The sequence below is a fragment of the Colletotrichum truncatum genome (assembly GCF_014235925.2).
Source record: "Colletotrichum truncatum strain CMES1059 chromosome Unknown Contig_0008, whole genome shotgun sequence".
Lineage (NCBI taxonomy): Eukaryota > Fungi > Ascomycota > Sordariomycetes > Glomerellales > Glomerellaceae > Colletotrichum > Colletotrichum truncatum.
This window is the reverse complement of record NW_027222405.1, coordinates 2,498,605-2,518,143: the sequence shown is the minus strand read 5'-3', so window position 1 is coordinate 2,518,143 and position 19,539 is coordinate 2,498,605. Positions and strand designations below refer to the sequence as shown.

The 19,539-nt window shown below is 51.9% G+C and overlaps 5 protein-coding genes across 5 annotated transcripts; 2 read left to right on the top strand and 3 right to left on the bottom strand.

Annotated features, from left to right (window-relative positions):
• Positions 1 to 1,703: 1,703 nt before the first annotated feature.
• Positions 1,704 to 3,207, top strand: CTRU02_212156 (glucose galactose transporter; the record flags this gene model as incomplete). The annotated part of the gene is made up of 2 exons (XM_036725016.1): positions 1,704 to 1,901; positions 1,957 to 3,207. The coding sequence occupies 2 exons, from the start codon at positions 1,704 to 1,706 to the stop codon at positions 3,205 to 3,207; spliced, it is 1,449 nt and encodes a 482-aa protein (XP_036583181.1).
• Positions 3,208 to 5,762: 2,555 nt separating this feature from the next.
• On the top strand, positions 5,763 to 6,596 carry CTRU02_212155 (PRP 4 C domain-containing protein; the record flags this gene model as incomplete). Its single annotated transcript, XM_036725017.1, has 2 exons — positions 5,763 to 6,054; positions 6,118 to 6,596. 2 exons carry the CDS (start codon positions 5,763 to 5,765, stop codon positions 6,594 to 6,596), a joined length of 771 nt encoding a protein of 256 aa, XP_036583182.1.
• A 1,606-nt stretch (positions 6,597 to 8,202) lies between these two features.
• On the bottom strand, positions 8,203 to 9,576 carry CTRU02_212154 (alpha-mannosyltransferase cmt1; the record flags this gene model as incomplete). Its single annotated transcript, XM_036725018.1, has 2 exons — positions 8,203 to 9,386; positions 9,438 to 9,576. 2 exons carry the CDS (start codon positions 9,574 to 9,576, stop codon positions 8,203 to 8,205), a joined length of 1,323 nt encoding a protein of 440 aa, XP_036583183.1.
• Positions 9,577 to 12,900: 3,324 nt separating this feature from the next.
• CTRU02_212153 (ABC transporter) lies at positions 12,901 to 15,343 on the bottom strand (the record flags this gene model as incomplete). The annotated part of the gene is made up of 5 exons (XM_070205785.1): positions 12,901 to 14,458; positions 14,510 to 14,702; positions 14,753 to 14,974; positions 15,024 to 15,192; positions 15,254 to 15,343. The coding sequence occupies 5 exons, from the start codon at positions 15,341 to 15,343 to the stop codon at positions 12,901 to 12,903; spliced, it is 2,232 nt and encodes a 743-aa protein (XP_070060598.1).
• A 586-nt stretch (positions 15,344 to 15,929) lies between these two features.
• On the bottom strand, positions 15,930 to 17,124 carry CTRU02_212152 (set domain-containing protein 5; the record flags this gene model as incomplete). The annotated part of the gene is made up of 2 exons (XM_070205784.1): positions 15,930 to 16,807; positions 16,869 to 17,124. The coding sequence occupies 2 exons, from the start codon at positions 17,122 to 17,124 to the stop codon at positions 15,930 to 15,932; spliced, it is 1,134 nt and encodes a 377-aa protein (XP_070060597.1).
• Positions 17,125 to 19,539: the final 2,415 nt, after the last annotated feature.

Sequence of the window (19,539 nt, the reverse complement as noted above, 5' to 3'; positions counted from 1 at the left end):
TACCCAGACTGGCCTTGGGGCGGAACGACATGTATCTATCTAGGCAGAAACACAGGCGAACAAAAATAAAATAAAACTGACTGAAACATCACATCTCACATCAAAACTCTCCCCCAGAAATGCCCCTCCCCCACGACCCCGCCATGGTTCAAGAGACGCCCGATATGACGAGCTTTGTAATTAGTCTTGACACTATCGGGCCGAAATTTCGTGATGCCGGTCTTCTCCCCGTGGAGACGGCGCTAGCACCGGAGGTGCCACACGTCAGGTGTTCTTTGTTCCATCCAGTACCAGACCGTTTGGGCCATTGGGGGGCGGCGGTCTAGTCCGCAGTTTGCCAGCGCGATTTTCAGGCACATTGCCACTTTTTTTTTTTTTTCTTTTTTTTTCTTTTTTTTTTTCTCTCTCTCTCTCTCTCTTTTATCTTGGCCCCACGATCAAAGGGACCAAGAATCAAGCTCCTGCCAAGGGTCGCGGACATCAGCCCGTCGAGTTGGCAACCTTAACGCAACAGGTCTTATGCATCCAGCAACCTGTCTTGCAGAAGCGCAACGTCTGTCTAGAATTACTGTCCAATCAAAATTTTTCTGGTTAAAGAAAACGGCAATTCTAGGTAGCCATATGTTCCATCGCTTCTTAGTTTTACGTTGGCGTAGTTGAATGAATCCATCTCAAAATATTAGATCTAGCCACTATGGATTCCATCTCATCGTCACGAGGGAAAGGACTGAGACTCTGCCCATCTGATACTCCAGCACTGCTTCCCCTTTTTCTTCTTCTTCTTCTTCTTCTCCTCCCCCGCCATCTGGGGGAAACTAAGTAGGTTCGTGAGAGTAGCGCCATGCTAGATACGGACAGGACGACTCAATCACCCCCAGCCTCTCCCCGCATGTGCGTTGGTATTCTCGCTGAAACTATGCGTTCGCGGCCACCGAACCCTCGACTTTCCCCCCCACAACCTCTCGAGAAGCGCCGAGAGCACTCAACGTCGGCCGTGGACGCTAGCTTGATACCGCCGAGTTCTCACATAGAAGCCTGGCCCGTCAAGAGCTCGTCTGCCGCCATCCCGTCTTGACCATGGTGCAAGTGTAGTGGCCAAGACGGGGTCTAGACGCGCGGGGCGACCTGGAGTTCGCCCGCACTCGTTAGCTTTTCCAGACCAGCGTCGCCCCAACCGCTCGTCAACCGTCCGCCACCCTGCAGATTTCCCCGGTAGAGCATGCCCCCCGGTTTTCACTAAATTCTAGACAAAGGGCGATTCGTCAAACAAAGGCTGGCCCACGTTGTCATTTGTGTCGTAGGAAGCTGGAGCATGCGACGGCACTTACACCCAGTTTGGGCTGTCCCCCCCGGGCCACGGCATGATGAATTTGAGTTTCGACCCAGAACTACTGCATGAGCTACCTGTTGTAGTGGATGTAGTTCGAGGCCTGGCTGGATCCAAGGTCATGGTACTGGTGGGGTGTCGAAGAGATAGGTAGCTGTAGTGGCGTTCTGTCTTGGACGACGACGGGCTTGCCGTTTGGAGAGGTTATTTGTGTTGTTGCGATATGAAGGCTCCCAGTAGAATATATATAGTCCAGAGACGACCCTCCCATAAGGAACTATCACACAGCAAGAAACCGACCATCACAACCAAGAAAGTCGAGCCTCATTCTCATCGAGCTACTTTCCCTTAATAATATTCGGTTTTCATCATCAAAATGTTTGGCAAGAAGCAGGAGCCAGAGGTCTCCGAAGTCCTCGAGCAGCGGCAGCCCAGCGCCGCCGAGGCGGCTAATAACCAACATCGCGGAGCCGTCTCCAACACGGGCTTGACAGGCGCATCGGCCTTGACAGTCAGGCAGTCCATCGTGCCCATCGCCCTCGTCACTCTCCTCTTCTTCCTCTGGGGCTTTGCTGTAAGTTCTACAACACCACCACATCGCAGTATCGTGTCACTGACAACTGTCGCAGTACGGCCTCCTTGATGTCCTTAACGCCAAGTTCCAAACAGCTCTTAACATTACCGCAGCCAAGGCTGGTGGCCTCCAGGGCGCCTATTTCGGCGCCTACTTCATCGGTCCTCTGACCTACTCCGGCTGGATCGTGCGCAAGTTCGGCTACCGCTGGACCTTCATCACGGGACTTTGCATCTACGGTGTCGGCGCCCTTATGTTCTGGCCGTCCGCCGTGTACCGCTCATTCCCCGGTTTCTGCGGCTCTCTCTTCATTGTCGGCTCGGGACTTTCCACGCTCGAGACTAGCGCCAACCCCTTTATCGCGACCTGTGGACCTCCTCGCCTGTCCGAGTTCCGTCTCGAGCTCTCGCAGTCTTTCCAAGCCATCGGCTCAGTCATTGCACCGCTGCTGGCCGCGCGCGTCTTCTTCTCCCACACCGAGCCGAATGACCTGTCCAAGGTGCAGTGGACTTACCTTGGTATCGCGGCGTTCGTGTTCCTCCTCGCTGTGGTCTTCTACTTTGCGCCCATCCCCGAGGTCACCGATGCCGACATGGCGCTGCAGGCAGAGCAGACCGAGGGATTCCAGGACAAGCCCATGCGGAAGCAGTACAAGCTCTTCTTCGGTGTTGCGGCCCAGTTCTGCTACGTGGGCGCCCAGGTCGGAGTAGCCAGCCAGTTTATCAACTATGCTGTTGAGAGCTCAAACCTCTCACACTCTCAGGCAAGCGATCGGTATGCCATCGGTCAGGGTCTGTTCGCCATCGGACGATTCGCGGCAGCCGGCCTGATGATGGTTGTCAAGCCTCGCTTGGTGCTGATGGTCTTCATGACCGGCATCATGATTTTTATTGCGCTGTCAATGGCGTTCTTCGGCGAGGCCGGTATTGCCATGCTTTCGCTCGTCCTCTTCTTCGAGTCGTGCATCTTCCCGACCATCTTCACGTTGTCAATCCGAGGTCTGGGACGACACACGAAGCGCGGAAGCTCCTGGATCGTAGCCGCAGTCTCAGGAGGCGCGCTCTTCCCCAGTCTGACAGGTCTTCTTGCCGACCACAAGAACTACCACATCGCCATGGTGGTCCCTCTTGCCGGCTTCGTCGTGAGCTTCGCGTATCCCATCTTCCTGAACACGGTGTGGAAGAACGAGCTGGACGGCTTCAGCGCAAGCAAGATTGGCTACACCGACGAGAACGGAGTTATTGGCGACCCTCTGCGCGACGACAGCCAGACTGACAAGTCAAGCGCAAAGCACCTGGAGGCATGATAAGATCGACATAATGGGACTGGGGATCTTTGACTTGAGGGTTGGGGCTGAGAGCACCCACATGATATTTTGGATACCTACATACTTGTACATATATCTCCGCGGCCTGACTAGGTAAAGATTGCGGAAGAGCGTGTTTAATGATTACGATTATGACAATGTTGAACTTGCCAGCGGCATCTCATGCCAGCGCGGTTTTCGTTCATGTTTGGAGCGTTAATGACCTTGCTCACTATATCATATTGCGCTCAACCTCTGCCACCGTCTGTTGGCAAAGTTCGTGACATCATCCGAAGTAATTGAGTTTGACCCTCCGCGTTAGACCCCTTTTCGAGGAAGACTTTGCGCTTCATGGGATTCAGGTGAGTGGCACGCCAGAACCAGGCCGAACTCTTCCGTGACCATTCCGGCGGCGCTAAGAGAGCGCAAAAGAAAGCCCTTTTGCGATCGGCACGTTTTAGTGGCATTGCTTCTGTTCTAGAAGTCACCCATGAAAGCGAGTATGGAATGGAACATGATGAGACGCAGACTGGTCCGGACCTGGCATTTTGCCAAACTCCTCGAAGGAATGCAAAGCCGGCAATCGACTGGCAGGGCCAAGAACCAGGCCGGCGACTCCTGACGCCGACTCGACTTTCTACCTGTGCACTTTATTATCTCCAAGTCATGCGACCGGGAATCTGATGACTATCGACAGCGCTTCCGAGGAAAAGGGAAATGGCCCGAGTCGCTTAGGGCATAGAGGTTGGGGCCAAGGGCCAAAAGTTTGGAACCGGACGTCATGTTCAATTTCAAAGAGCAAGTCTATCGGGGCATTTCAATTATGCCATTTGCCCTGTTAGCCGCTAACGACGAGAACCTGGAGGGTAATTAAAAAAAAAAAAAAAAAAAAAAAAAAAAAAAAAAAAAAAAAAGAGAAGTTGTGTAGGTTAGTAAGGTCGGTCTGGGGTGCATCGTACTTTCTGGGGGGATAGAGTGAGAGAGGAAGCAAGTTGCGCTGGAGCGAATCAGAGTCGGGAAGCGACCTGAAACGGCGTTCGATGGTTCGTCAGTTGTTGGCCAATGGTCCGAGCTGGTGGAGGCCTTAGTCAGAGTCTCTCAGCACGATTGGCGGATGATGCACGACTGGGTTGGCGCTGTAAGGTACCCGATAGTGGCCCTAGCTTTTTTGGTGCTGTCACCTTTCCTGTTGGGGTCTAGTCCCACTTAAAGATACTCTTGTCCAGTCAGGGCGGGCGAATGGACTGCCTTCCTCTATCTACTTGGCATCTTGGGTGGCCTGCCATCTCACCCATGCGCTGAGCACGGCCTAAATCGTTCATCTCAGGAGAGATTGGCTCGTCGCCGGGCTGTCTCATTTCCCATGGTGCAGATTCTCGCCGTTTGTCTTTCCTCTTCTGTCTCGTTCTTTCACAAGGCTCCCTGCTTTGGGGGCGGTCACGTTCGCTGTTGCCTCTGTCGCAATTGTTGTTGGTGCAGGGAGTCCTGGTGGCTCAGTGGAGTGGATATGGGCCTCTGCAGGTTTAACTATTGAATTTGTCCTACCGAGTACTAGTGTACAACAACACACAACTTACGGTCAACGAGGTTGGACCACTCTGTTCACGATGCCACGCAGTTTGCCAACGGCTGCCGAAAGGAGCGTAACAGATTGCCACTAAAAAACGGCGCATTAACCCCCTTTGCTTCTTCCTCCCTAGTACACATGAGACGCTTCTATGGGCCAGTACTACCCTTTCCAAACAGGATTAGGGCTTCAAGATGCTTGAACCTCCCAGTCTCTGACACAAATCTCACCAACCGCCGGTGCTAAGCCCTCGGCTCCGGCCTTGACAGAATCCATCAATGCCCCCTGGACGGTCTGTCCACTGTCCACTGAGAGAGTCTGACACAGAAGGCACCAAGCCGGGGTTATCGTGGCTGGCCCTGCCGGCCAAGAATTTACAAGTGGCTGCTGTCCAGGCAAATGAAATTAAAAGGAGGATCCTTCCGAATCGGTACACCATATCTCGACCCTAGACGCTATATTCCGCCGCCTACAGTGAACCGTGCTACCCATTCCCAAGCGCCCACGCCTTTTTTTTTCTTCTTCTTTTTCCCCCCCTCGTCCAGGGCCCTGTCTCTTCTCCTCCACCCGCCCCAGTCTCGCGACTCGTCTCTTTTGCCCGCTTCCTTCTTCTCTCCACTTCATCTCATTCTTTTTGCTCTGTCCTTCGCTTTGCGCCTGCTGCGTTTCTCCCGCAACAACCCCGTTCGCTATCGTCGCGTGCTTTTTAGGTGGTCAAGGCCCCTCCAGTCACTCTTTTCACTCTCTCATTACGACCACCACACGCTCGAGTAATCGTCTCTTCTCTCGTTCCGTCGATAACTCTCGCCGTCGTCCGCTCGCCGATTCACTCATTTTATCGACTTGCGATCAACCGTACACAACGCGACTTTCAAGTCTGCTCACCTTGTCCATTCGGCACACACTCATTTTGAGCCCGAATTAACCGAACGAACCGACCGATTCGATCCGATCACACTATCCACAGTCCAAAACCGCACATTCCACAATGCATATCCGCTCTCTCGCTTCCGTAGCCATTTTGGCCTTCGCCGCCCAGGCTTTCGCTCAGCAGGAACCCAAGGTTTTCAAGCGCAGCATCACCACCCTTTCGAGGGATCTGGGTTTCATGCGCCGCGCCGACGGCGGCTACCAGCCCGAGGATGAGGTCTGCTCCAAGGGTGGAAACACTTGCGCTGAAGCCTGCGGTTCGGGCTACCAACAGTGCAAGTCCACCGACCAAGCCGTCCACTGCTACAACCCCGCCGCTGGCGAGACGTGCTGCTCCACCAACACCGGAAGTGAGTTGCCGTCCCGATTGATTATCTGGGCCTGTGATGATGGTCACTAACACGCTTATTCAGACTCCTGCTTGTCCGCCTTCTACTGCACGCACGACCCCAAGACGGAGACCTTCTGCTGCCCTAACGGCATGAACCTCGCCGACTGCGCCATCAAGCACGGCGTCACCGGCGCCCTCACCTCCGATGTTCCCGTTCCCACGACCACCTCAACCTCCCAGGCACCCACCAGCAGCTCCATTGCGCCCACCACCACCTCCACCACCAGCTCCGTTGTTTTGACCACGTCCTCAACAGTGGTTCCAACCACCAGCGTCATCACCACTTCGAGCTTCGTTCCCAGCGTCGGCACCAGCAGTGTCTTCGCTGCCGCCAACAGCACATTCACCTCGTCAACCCGCACCGGCGTAAGCACAAGAGTCAACACCGCGCCGACGACGGTCAGCACACCTGCCGCCCCCGATCAGAACGCTGGTAGCAGCAACGCGCCGGCCGGCATGGTCGTGCTCCTCGGCGCCGCCTTGGCTGCTGCTCTGCTCTAGTAATCGACAACTGACCCAACTGGAAGCGCCGGCCCAGATACCGAACCCCCCCAAACTTGACATGGTCATGCGTGGGGGTTATCGGTACCTAAGGCCAGGCGTATGCCACGAAGTCACGAGTGTAATGATATCAAAAAGCAGCGTGCGGCGTTGGGTAACACGGGGAAATACACCGTGCTCTGTTTGAGATGTTAATGTTATCCAGTCATCTCCCTATTTTTTGTCATTTGAAACCTCTTGTTTTTTATTTTTATGATTCCCTCCCCCTAACACAACCGAGAGATGTACGGAGCGGCTTGATGAACCATTGATTGCGATGTCTGAACGGTGTTTATTCTGGAAACCAGAAAGGAAACGGGGAAAGAGGACGATGAAAAGAGAAACGGGATATTCGGAGACGACTTCTCTCTTTCGATGAGCGCTTCGTATCCCTTGCAAACTTTGTTTCACTTCTTTCCTCTGCCCCGTTTTGTTTTTCATTTCTACACTTTATTTTTGCTGTACCTAGTACCTACGATTCCCCCCCAGTCGCTTGGAACGGAGACTGCGAGACCTACACTCGCAGCTCGTCCAACCGTAACTACCATAAAACTTAATTCAGTCTGGACAAACAATAACATCCAATATTTGCACGCGTTCAAAAGTAGCTGTTTAATGATTACTGTTCAATTTTCCTCTTTACATTCGCTTGATTGAAACTCATACCGAGTCGAATCAAACAGAATAGAATTAACCCAAATCCCCTCGTCGCCAAGATCAACGAATTTCGAATGTCTCGGAAAAAATGAAGATCAAAGTCGACAATCGGCATGACCCCGGCGCACATCGGCGTTGGCGTCAAACAGGTGGAAGTTAAGAGGCGGCTCCGGGGGAGAGTCGTAAAGCGGAGCGGAGCGGGAAAGGGGAAGGGGAAGGGGAAGGGGAAGGGGGGAGTGCGTATATGCGTGCGTGAGTGTGGGGCCGAACGTAACCCTCTCCTCCCCCGGATCTGGATTCGGTTCGGGGTTTGGAAGGGGGGGAAAGATCGAGCCTCACTCTCTCTCTCTATTGCTCTCGCCTTCTGCCCTACAAACCGACCGCCGTGGCGTCGTAAAAAAAAATACAAATGTCCGATTACTCCACCATTGTGGCTTGCCGATCAGTTGCTCTCTCATCTTGACATCATTTCCTTCATCCCTATTTTGTGGCACTTTTTGGGGAAGGATTTTTTTTTTTTCCCTTCTCTTTTTACGTTCAGTTTTCGCCATGTCTCAGAGGTGCGCATCTTCTTCAGCGGCGCTGTAAGGGGGAGGATGATGATGATGATGACAACATTCTCATCTCGGCCAATGCCTCCGAGATCGTGACGAGATGGCCTGATTGTCGGGCCGCTCTTCATCATGCCTTAAAGAACCACAAGTTGGGATGAACGTGTGAGGCTGTTATCGGCCGCGCACTCAGACATTTTGCATGGAATTGTAAGTAAAATAGTCATCTTCTTTTATTACTTTTGGATGAAACAGCTCTTCAATGAAACCGGGTATCTTAATGCTCTACCGCACCATTCGCAAAATTCTAGGTTACCCTTTTTGAAGGTTCCCTCTCTAGAAAACTCTTTTATGCCAAATTACAATCCCTCGTTCCAAGGCCGCCAGAATTGGTTGTGGAACGTCGGCATGCACTTGACCTGTTGTGGCGGCTGATCCTGCCACGTAATCTTGGGTGTCACTCCCATGTTCTCGGCCGCGACCCATGAGTTAGCAAACCCTCTCTCTTCCTTGATTTGTCTGCCGTCCTTGACATTGTACGCCAAGCTGACACTTGGCACGACGGCAATTCTGCCATGTCCGAGTTTCCAAAGATCCTTGCACAGCAGTGTCGGCTCGCCGGTGTGGCATTCGCCAGGATATGATCTTCTGAAGTCCAGCTTCTTGCTGAGAAACGGCTCGCCAGTCATGGCGACACCTCCGTTCCAGCAAGCAAACACTTGCAAAGGCTTTCGGCTGAGGTAACGGTCTTGAGAGTATGGCTCGTTCCAGAACATGTTGGCAACGTCGCTCCATTGCTCCCCTTTCGGCGTTCTATCGGGAATGGGTAAGAAAGTGTCGCCGTTGATGCCGCGGGAAATCCAGGAATCGTAGAAGGAGGGCTCGCCATTGTGCGGCGCAAATCTGAGAAAGTGGTAGTCCATGGCGCACACCATGTCTGCCTCCTGAGTCTTCTTCTGGTAAGCAAGTTCGAGAATGTCCTCGGTGCAGGCGGCCACGTCGTTCAAGAATACAATGGTGGCCTTGGGGTCGTAGGCATCAACTTCGGCCATCATAGGTTCGAGGGCCAAGTTTCGGAGCTTAGCAAGCTTGCCAATGCGGTCGCCGCTATGGGAATCGATGTTGCTTGTCTGGAGATTGTACGCTACGCCCATATTGTCCAGGTGAGCCTTCAAGCGATACAGGGTCTCGTAAGTGCCATCAGTGGAGATGCCTTCCACGACGGAGATGGCGCAGTTCTCAGGTCCGATGATTTTGATGGCTTCGAGAACAGCACCCATCAGTTGGGGAAGGAGATCGACGATCTGACGCAGATCGAGAGCGAACAAGAAGTGGCGTTTGCCCGTGTTCTCTGTCGGCTTGAGTACCCCATATCGAGTGATGTTGGGAGGGGGGCAGTTGACGATCGGATAACCGCCGTTCTTGGGGTCAAGGATTGCCTGAACATATCGGGCTGCATCATCGGCCTTATCGGGCATGCCTGAGCTAAGCGCTGGTTGAACCCAGGCTGGCGAGGAGGCGTTCATCCAGCTGCCGCCATATTCTACACCGGATTTAGCACATTGAACAAGAAGGGGGGAGCGCATAGACCTACGTTCTGGCGACCAGGGAATAACAAAATACTGGACCAACGGTTGACGGAAAAGAAGAAAGAAGCCGGTAATGAGGATGAAAACGACAATCGCGACGAAGGGCATCTTCAGCCGGCGAGGCTGATGCAAGTTGGCGAGCATATTGAGAAGCGTGTGGCGTAACGCCCGAGCACGTCGAAGGCAAGAAGATTTTCTTCGTGATTGGGTATTGATGGAGAGAAATGGCAGTGGTCCAAGGAAATGCAAGAACAAGCAGAGGTTGAAGTCTCGAAGCTTGGATGTGTAACTTAACAAGAAAACCGAAAACAAACAGGAAATAGGCAGAAACACAGCGACTCTGTCGTCAGTCCAACCCAGTCATGCAAGATGGCGTCCTTGTATGACGGAACGAAAGAATGGGTAGATGCCAAGCGGGAGAGCAGCGATGTGGGATAGTTTGAGACGGGAAGCGCGAGCTCATATCACTTCCGCAGAACCTGGAGATGGGAAAGCTCAGACGTCGATCTTGCTGCTGCCTCAAGGTTTTAATCGCGAACTCCCGAGATGCCTTGCAGGAAACTCATTGCATAGTATAGGACGAGGTAGGAAGGGGCGGGAGAAGATTATAGTTTCCCGGAAGCAGAGGTAGTCATGCCAGCCCTCGGATGGTATAATAGGGTGACGATGAGGAAGCACGAGCTTGTGTGGTAGGTGTTTGTGTCAACAGCCAGTATGTGCTCTTTCCCCTGGTAAGAATTTCTGTACGATGAGATGTTTAGGAAACGGGACGGAGGCCGAGCGATGCGAGGCGCAGCGGCGTTACCAAAGGATGGGAAGGAGAAAAGAGTTTGGCTTGGGAAAGAGGAGCCGGTTGTGCCTACCGGGGTGCCAGGATAGCTTGACACAATGTAAGAGGGAACAAGAAAGAAAAGGTAAAAAGGCTGAAGGTCTGAAAGTCTCAAGCCGTCTGCACTCTCAGAAAGGGGTGGTGTGTGGCCCAGCTTAGTTAAGATATGCCACGAGCGCACAGAAGTTGCACCCTCAAAACCCCAGTCAAAGTACAAATGAAGCTGAGGGGGGGAAACATTGTTTGGTCGACGTCGATGGAACCCGACAGCCAACAGATTTATTAGGTTGCCTGCCTTACCCGTTCCTGTACATCGCACTATGTGACCCTCCGAAGGTCTCCACGACCAGGGAATACTATGTAAACCGACCCAGTTCAGGGCCTTGTAAATTTGACAATCATCTGTTGCATATTAGGCATGTAGTAGCAGTGCCCACCGATAGTCCCAGGCCCACTTGCCGTTCCTGTTGTTTTCTAGTTCTCTCTCTCTCTCTCTCTCTCTCTCTTTTTCCCTGTCTGAAGTGCACTCGTTTTACGCTCATCAAATGGGATGACTGACCTCCTCCCACGGGCGCCATGTTCTGTTGTGCAATGCCTCGGGTGTGCTGGAAACATGCGGGATAATGGAGTTGGTGAGTTGAGTGACACGGTACTTGCTGCACGCAGTTGATACACATACGGTAACTTCCACGTTTTGTCGAGGAACCATGTTTCACCGTGTCACTGACTTACTCGCAGCCGCCAAAACATTTCAGACAAACAGCTTTCCAGAGTTCAATTGAGATTCGATTTACAAGTATACCCATTCCATTCACCGAAGAAAGGACAGAAAAAGAAGAAGAGGGAGAGAGAAGGAGACCCCACCATACGTGTGCATACAGGTCACCGCGTGGCTCAGAACTGCCATTGCAACGTCGGGAAGCGACAGACTTGGTTGATCGTGGTTCCTCGTGGCGGGAAGCATGGGGGTGCTGGCCGCTCAGCCTCTCCCGCCCGCGTCACCATCAACTACCAAAAAAAACACTGCCAAGCCAACTTGTCATCCCTATTAACAGCGAAGTACGCAAACATACCCACCGACCACCAGCAACGACAGAAACAAGAGTCAACTTGATGAGTTATCGGATTAAGTGGCCTCCTACCCGGCCGGTCAAACGTAATTGTTTCTGTCCGTCCGAGCTGCGGGCTATTGCGTACGCACCGGGCACCCTGCCCTGATCCCCACTGATGCGCGATTCTCTCGACCTGAAGAAAGAAGGAAACACGACCCTTGCTAATGCACGAATCTACTACGACGTAACAAGTCGGGCGTCACGGGTAATTATTAGCGATTTCTCGGAAAAGTTGCGAAAACAAGCCCTTTGTGAAAGCGACCAAGCGTTCGTGATTGCGGAAAAAAGCCACCCAATCTAAACCTCCAATTCCGATACCATATCACTCCAAACTGTACTGGAAGACATGAAATACATATCCTTGTTGGCCACCCTCCATATCAAGATCTTTCTAGCTTGATTTCAAAATGACCGTATTCTCAGGTGGGGATGTTTCTTCAACCAAGGACTGTCCGTGAGTTTCCATGGACCAAAACTTACCTTGCTAACGAGGTGAACCTCGCCCGAACGGTTTGCCGTTGGGAACATTCAACACTGGGCTAACGAATTGTTCTGCTAAGCCATACAAGTCAGGCAGCATACATGGTATGCGGTCTGGAGCATTCTTTTCTCCTCCTGAATCATGTAACTCATTCAGACTTTCCACACGTGGCAGCAACACAGTTTTCCAGCAGCCCTATGGCAAGATACCCATTATATTTAGGAACTTGAAATCCCTCAATGCATCCTATTTCCTCCTCCATCCAGCGGAGTGAAACTCTGGGGGTAGCCTGGTTAGTTACCGCCCGGCTACTGTGTAGAAACGTAATCCTTGCTGACAGTCCTGCTTCAGTACTACCCAATCCACGCTGGTCCTCCCGACACACAAAAGAACCCGGTAAAAGTGTGAAAAGGGTTCTCTTTTTTTTCTTTCTTTTTTTTTAACGCGCCTTTTGGCAATGAACCAAGACCTACACAGGTTCCCCAGCATTTCCCACGCTACACTCATAAGTTCACAGACTAACTACAACCGTTCCACGCACCAGGAGAGGCAGCCAAAGACCGATGAGCGCCGTCCTATCCCGATGTGACGGCTAATTTGGTGGCCAACAGGGCGCGTAATATCCCGACTGCGGTCAGTGCTGTCTCATTCGCCAGCTTAAGCGGCACTTGTTGAAAGCACCCCGGCTTTCACACGCTAGTCCAGCCCAGAAAAAAGCTTCAATAGACCGCCTACCTGCGGCCGTTACGTCGCAGAGAAAAAAGGGGACTAGTGGTTCATGCGATGGCCGAAACATTGTAAGAATTTCACCCGCGGGTACCGAAATACCCACATTCAGTGCAAACTTGCCCCCTGTCTTGTCATCTCAACCCGACCAGATCTCCCTAATTGGGCAAAGTAACAGACATAGAATTCGTCTGCCTAGAAGTGGAAATACGAGGTACCAGTTGTCATTGTTTGAAGTAACGAAGTCACTGTACTTGGTCAAGCAAGAGGAACCTCGCATGAAGAGGCCTGATATTATTCGGGCCCTTTTGGTCTCATCTCTATGTACTCAGCAGCTTCGTCACTCTCTTGGAGACTCCATCTTCGAATTGAGTCACGCCGCCCTCCAGAACAGTCAGTTTTCCAGCTTTCAGTCTGTAAACCGCACGTCTCCTGGAAACAGCTTCGTCCTCGTCTTCCTCCTCGCTTTCCGAGTCCTCTATCAGTCCTTCAACCGCACCCCGCATAAACCAACGGTCGTGACTAACAAGAATCACGGCCCCCTCCCAATCCCTCAAAGACTCGCGCAACGCCGTGACTGTCTCGTAGTCAAGATGAGTCGTCACCTCGTCGAGAATGAGACAGTGAGGTCTTCGCCAAAGAATACGTGCAAGCTCGCACCGCACAAGTTGACCGCCGGATAACTTGACCACAGGCGTGTCAGAGGCAATTCGACCAGGCAAGCCCAGGCTGCCGAGGATGCCACGAAGCTGCCCCTCATCCAACTCCCCGTCAACTTCCTTCGTCAATAGGGACAAGGCCGTTAATGAAGGATCGTCTCGACCTAATTTCTGTAGTGCCTCAACGGCGTGCTGAGAGTAATATCCCAATTTCAACCGCGGATGAGTTGTCATTGACCCCGACGAAGGCTTAGTCTCATCGACGAGGAGCTTCACAAGAGTGGATTTGCCTGCGCCGTTCAACCCGAGGATGCCAACCCGATCGCCCATGTGCACAGACAAGCTGATATCTTGCAGCACGACTGGTGCCAGTGTCTTCCCCTTTGTCTTCGTCGGGTAGCGAAATGTGACATTCTCTACCGAAATGAGAGGACCAGGAAATCGAAGCTCGGGAGGCTCGGGCAAATCGACAAATACAGGCCGCTCATCTTGAGGAATGTCGATTTCCTCACGACTGGTCAAGTGATAACCCATCAGATCACGATTGAGCTTGAACCTAGTACCTTTTGCGCTAACTTGAAGACCCCAACGGTTGTCAAGCTTCTTTTGGCGGGATTTGGCTTGGCGGAGCTTATTTTGGTCATCGTTGGCCTTGCCTGCCTTGACATTGTTGGTGATGCTTTGCTGAATATGGGCCTTCTGCTTGTCCTGAGCGTCCTTCATCTTGGTCAACCAGAGTTTGCGCTCCGACTGCGATGCTTCATATGTCGGAAGATCACCATGGAAATATGTCAGGCCTTTGTCCTTGAGAATAAGAAGGTCGGTGCAGAGTGTAATGAAGTCTCTGTCGTGGGATACGAGGATAAGCGTGGGGGGGTTGTCCTCTTCTTGGAGAGTTTCAAGGTAACGCTGAAGCCAAATGATGCCCAGCAAATCGAGGAAGTTGGTGGGTTCGTCCAGAATCAGGATATCTGTTTCCTGAAGCAGCGATATGGAAAGCGCAGTACGCATCCTCCAACCACCAGAGAGACTCGACACTGCCTTCGACATGTAGGCCTCCGAAAAGCCCAGACCCGCCAAGATTCGTTTGGCTTTAGACTCGATCTCGGCAACCTTTGACGGCTCGACCTGCAACTGAAGGTCTGCAAGCATGTCGAGTGCCTCTTGCGTCTCATTCTTGAGGGTATCAGGCGAAATCTCGTCTTGGGGTTGTTCCGCCCTAAACTTTGATCAGTTCAGCCGGGGATGGACCAAAGTGACGCATGCTTACAAGGCCTTGGACTCGGCGGTAGTCTTTTCAAAAGCTTTTAGTGCCTTCCGAGCTGCCAGGCCGCGGTCACCACTTCGCAACCTCGCGTTCTTATCGACTTGGAACAGCTGCTTCAAGTTTTTCTCGTGACGAAGGGTGCGAACAGCTCGCACCGGTCCATATGGGTCAGAGCTGTTGATTCCATCGGACAACACTGCATGATGTTAGTCCTGATCGAAAAGAGCTAACTCCTCACGATTCTACCTTTGATTTCTTGCTCAACGTCTGACCGGGCAGTTGCCTGTTCAATGACATGCTCCAGCACGCTGAGGCCTTGAGCGGACTCAGTCTGGGCCCCTTCGGCAGAGCCAGACTCGGGCCGGATATCCGAGTTGGCGTCACCGGCATCCGTTTGTTGAAGTATAGATATCCGCGATGCCTCCGGGATACCAGGGATCAACTTCTGAGCGATGGCCTTGAGCAGGGCTGGGCTTGTGTCAATGTCTGTCAAGTGTAACGGATGTCATCTGCTTACTGGACTTGCCGGAACCATTCCTTCCAACGAGGGCGTACCGTTGGCCCGCCTTGAGATGCAGCTTAGCGTCGACTAGGATCTCAGTCCCTTCAGTCCGAGCCTTGGCCTTGCCTTTGGCGCCGGATTTGCTACCGGAGGTGACGGTAATGTGCAGGCCATCAACATCCAACTGGACGGATCAGGTTAGACATCAGCAGTAAACTACATATGTAAGGGAGGTGAGGGCAAACCTCGCGGTAATCTGCATTCTGAATGTTGAATCTCGTCTGCTTGCTGGTGCAGAGGATTGTTGCGACAGATTCAGAGGCTATGGACGTCATCACCGAAGCAGGAAAGTAAAGAGGTCCTAGCAAGCGAAAACAATCAATTGGCGAATGAACAGGAGAGGCTTCACGATAGTGCGACGAATTCTCTTATCCTTCTTTGATGCTCTGAGGCACAAATTGAAGCTGGGGATATGGTATTATTTATTGGTCGCTTCGTCGGCCGAAATAAAAGACTGGGAGCTCCTACCAGCTCCGTCATCCCATGGAGATGTCGAGGGGAATGATGAGTTCCATTGCCCAGTTTCCTTAGTGGCGTTTGTCTCCAACAGCAGCAGGTACATCTAAAATGGTACGTACTCTCTCGGCACGTTGTGGCTGCAGTTCTCAAATGAGTGGGAACGTCGCGGTGTGACTCACGCCGAAGACTGGACGGGGCCTCCGTTCCCGACCATTGTATACGGAGCCTCCACCACCTTATTTGCTCCAGGCCATCCGGTGCCCTGTTCCCGTCAGAGCGGCGTGACATTTACCACCAGTGAGTCAAATCTCCTACTACTTGGCATGGTAATTTCTGTTCTTTGGATTTGATGTTGCGAACTGGGAGAGGGGAGAAAAAAAGTTCATTCCCCGAACATGCGTCTCATAACAACGGAAGCGAGTTTAGAAATGCCTCGGCCTCTCTGGCATACACCGACTCGGCATCCGCGATTTCGTGTACCTTGAACTCCTTTTTCGCCCATCTCCTCGCCGCTCCAAATTTCCCAGTTCGTGACGCTGCATATGCTGCGTATTTGTATGCCTTGCTGAGGTAGTCCACTAGTCCCACCTCCTCTACCAGCTTCACCAGCTCTTCTGCATGAGGCAGCACATCACCACCGAACGAGTCCCTCCCCAACTCCTGTTCTATCAGTCCCATCAACCTCTTCATCTCCATCCGCTTCAAGTCGTCCGCCTCCCCTTCACCGTTGTCTCTAGCCGTGCAAGTCTCGCAACTACACCGGAACCCCCATTGCGCCAGTCTCGCCCTCCTCGTCTCTGTAGTCTCCGCAAGCGGGGCGTATGTAACTGTGACCTCCTCTCCAGCGTCAATATCTCTCCCGGCCCAGACGATTCTCTTTCTCTCAAGAGACACGCCCGCGGCATTCGGCCGGCACGCATGGTTCGCCTTTGCCACAAGGGGGAAGATGCCGATCGCCCCACTAGTCATTGTGTATCCGTTTGTTCGGAAAATGAGTGCCTCCCGGCTGAACGCCGCGTCGTCGGCGTCCCGGTGCTCCGGGCAAGACAGGTACGCCGCCTGCGCCGTCGCGTTCAGGGACGCGAAGGCCTCATCAACAGCCTTGGCAATGGAGTCAAATGCAAAGCCCTGGCCGTTTACGAGGCTGCCCGGGTCAACGGTGAAGAGCGGCGCCTCCTCTATTATGCGTGTGCCCTTGAGGATCTTGCGCCGCGCGAAAACACCGAGACCTTTGCCTGGCGACGGGCGCACTTCCCAAAGTCCGTTTTCTGATCTGAGATCTGTATGAAGATTGTTAGCATGCTTATTGATTCAAAGGTAAATACGAGTGAGAGCGTGTACTGGTTCCATATCTGATGCGGACTGTCTCAAAATCGCCTAATCCATCCGGCACACCGCCGTCTGGGGGAAAGACGTCATTCACGTCGACGAGCCCCAGATGACTCCTCTCGCTTTCACCGCCGTCATGACACGAATCCGAGTCGCAGACGCGATCGCGAATCCGTGTATCACCTGCGCTGCTGTCATGGCATAATGTAATGGAGGGGTGCTGCGAGATGGCGAGCCACAGCCACAGCAGTGCACGGTACGTTCTCATACTTCCGGCCCGACTATGCGGATCTTTTCCCACAGTTCTGGTGAGATTGTTAGTTTCTCATTGCCTCTTCGTGGGTTTGTGTCTCCGCGGCAAAAGGAAATATCCAAGCATGTTTGCAGTTTGCAACTTGTTCGTCTCGTTACAACTACGCAGAATAACCCTGAAATGCGCCTCCCCCCCCCCCCCCCCAAAAAAAAAGGCCGATTGCCCGCCAAATCGGAGGAAACCCAGGTTCTCGAAACGAATTTGTTGTCACAGGATGGTGTCAACCGCCCCGTGGCGTTCCCCTTGCAACAGGCATCTTAGGTTAGATTCCCCTGGATGTGAAACATGTCAGGCCCCTTTTGCCGAACTTTACGTGCGATGATTCTGCAATGCTTTTAAGCACTTTTTAAATTCTACATTCTGGTATCTGAACGTCGGTATGCTGATTAGCGTTAATGGGGATTGCATTTTATTGCCAATATTCCGCAAAATAGCTTTGAATTGGAGGTGCGGCAATTCTCAGAAAGCTACTTGATATAGGTGCTTTGTCTGTACATCGCCGTAGCTAGGCTAGATTTTGAAAAGTCTATCAGTGCAAATAATTCTCTAAATTTTAACATTCAGAGACACCGTTTGATTGACCAGGAGCCAAAGCTTGATTTTGTTGCAGTCAGCCGTGTTACACCCACAGTCACTCTTTACTCCATCAGGCGAGGTACCATTTGCAAGGTAGGACATGTAACAGTACGACGAGTATTATTCAGGGTTTGTCAAGAATGTAGATCAAGAGTTGATCCGGCTGTTCAATCGTCTGAAATCAACCGCCGGCCGTGCGCCCGCGCATCTCTTGATCTCCGCCGCGCCGGATGTTCGCCGATCGGTTTACAACCCGGGCCCCCAGGTCCTCCCTCCATCCCCGCAGCATGGCCGGCATCCCGGCGAATCTGTGTCTCTCATACTTTGCTTGTCTCACTCCTGTCTTCTTCAGGTGTATTCCGTATTTTCGCGGAGATCGTTGCTTTCCGCGGCGCAATCTAGTCCTGCTGACATGCTAGGGCTTGAGCAGGTTTTGATCCGGGTGGAACCAGTCTATGAGCTACGCATGACAAATTAGGCACAAATGGTTCTTTAAGATTATGATACCTGATCGGCTGTCGACTTCCGGCGGGATCTGTGAATAGCTATCACTTGCCAGCTGCAGGCATTATAGCTTGAGACAGACCTCGGCAAGGGGAGGAACTTTGGATATGATGGAGTCAAGGAATGACCGGTGGTTGAACTAGTAGACCGTACAGCCAACTTTGGTTCTATTAAGGCGTCTTCGGTACTAGAATTATGTTAAATTTACAGTTTTTTAAAACTTGCAGTACGCTGATAAACCTTCAGTGAGCCTTTGTGCCACGCAAGGAATAGCAAGGTAACAAGCATTGCTATTTTTGGTTTTCTGGTAGGTTCTTACACGCTTCGAAATCTGGCTTCCACCTGATGATGTCTTCTGGCGTATCTGTTACTCTTGCTAGATGTAACGTCACTGTTGAAGGATACGTGCGTACTGGTCTCACGATATAGCATGGCCTGTCACTCCCAACTATTCATCTGTATAATTATCTTGAAGCCCCGTCGCTTAAAAACCTCAGTAGCCTTGGTGAAAACAGTCCATGCACTCATTCTTGGCGTTCAATATGAAAGCTGCCAAGTAAAAACAAGGTTATCTTGAAAGAGGCCTCCATCCCTGAGTTCATCAATTGCTTGCAGTACTTGGCGCCAAGGTTCTGGATTAGACAGGTTTATCGGACGTTTATAAAAATCTCCCAGTAATAAAAGCATCACCGACTACCGCGAAACTTCGTTTCTTGTATACAGCAATTGACGTATGCATGTCTCACTTGCCGACCCCTGTCCACCAATTTCGACGTATTGCCAGTGGCAAAAAGTAGACGTTCTTGACTGTGAAAGGAAGAACCACAAGGATACTGCGCTATATAAGGACCAAAAGAAAGTTAGAGTATTTGGTCTTAGTTAAAGGTAATCAAGTGCGGGTCCCTCGGAGAGCTGAGAATAATCTCGGGAAAGAGAGAATATTGGGGGATGGAAACTTTCGCTGGAAGGTCACAGTCTAAGTTTTCCGTGACTTTGAGCTCGATTTGTCAAACGTGAAATTGACTTATCACCAGAAGCACTGTAAAGTGCCGTCTGTAGTTGGTCGGCGGGTTCAAAACTGTATCCAGCAAACCTACAATATTCCATAAATACGAAGGTTACCAGGGTTTTCGAGTATATTATTCCCGTGTTACAGCGAGTTGATCTTTACAGATTTTCGGCTCCGAGGGGCTGACCGCATAACCAGATTTGCCGATCCCAATACCGACGCTGTGGCTGGGTACAATGCCAGCCATTCAAAGTTGGACTCTGCAACTTGGGTTCCCTCCG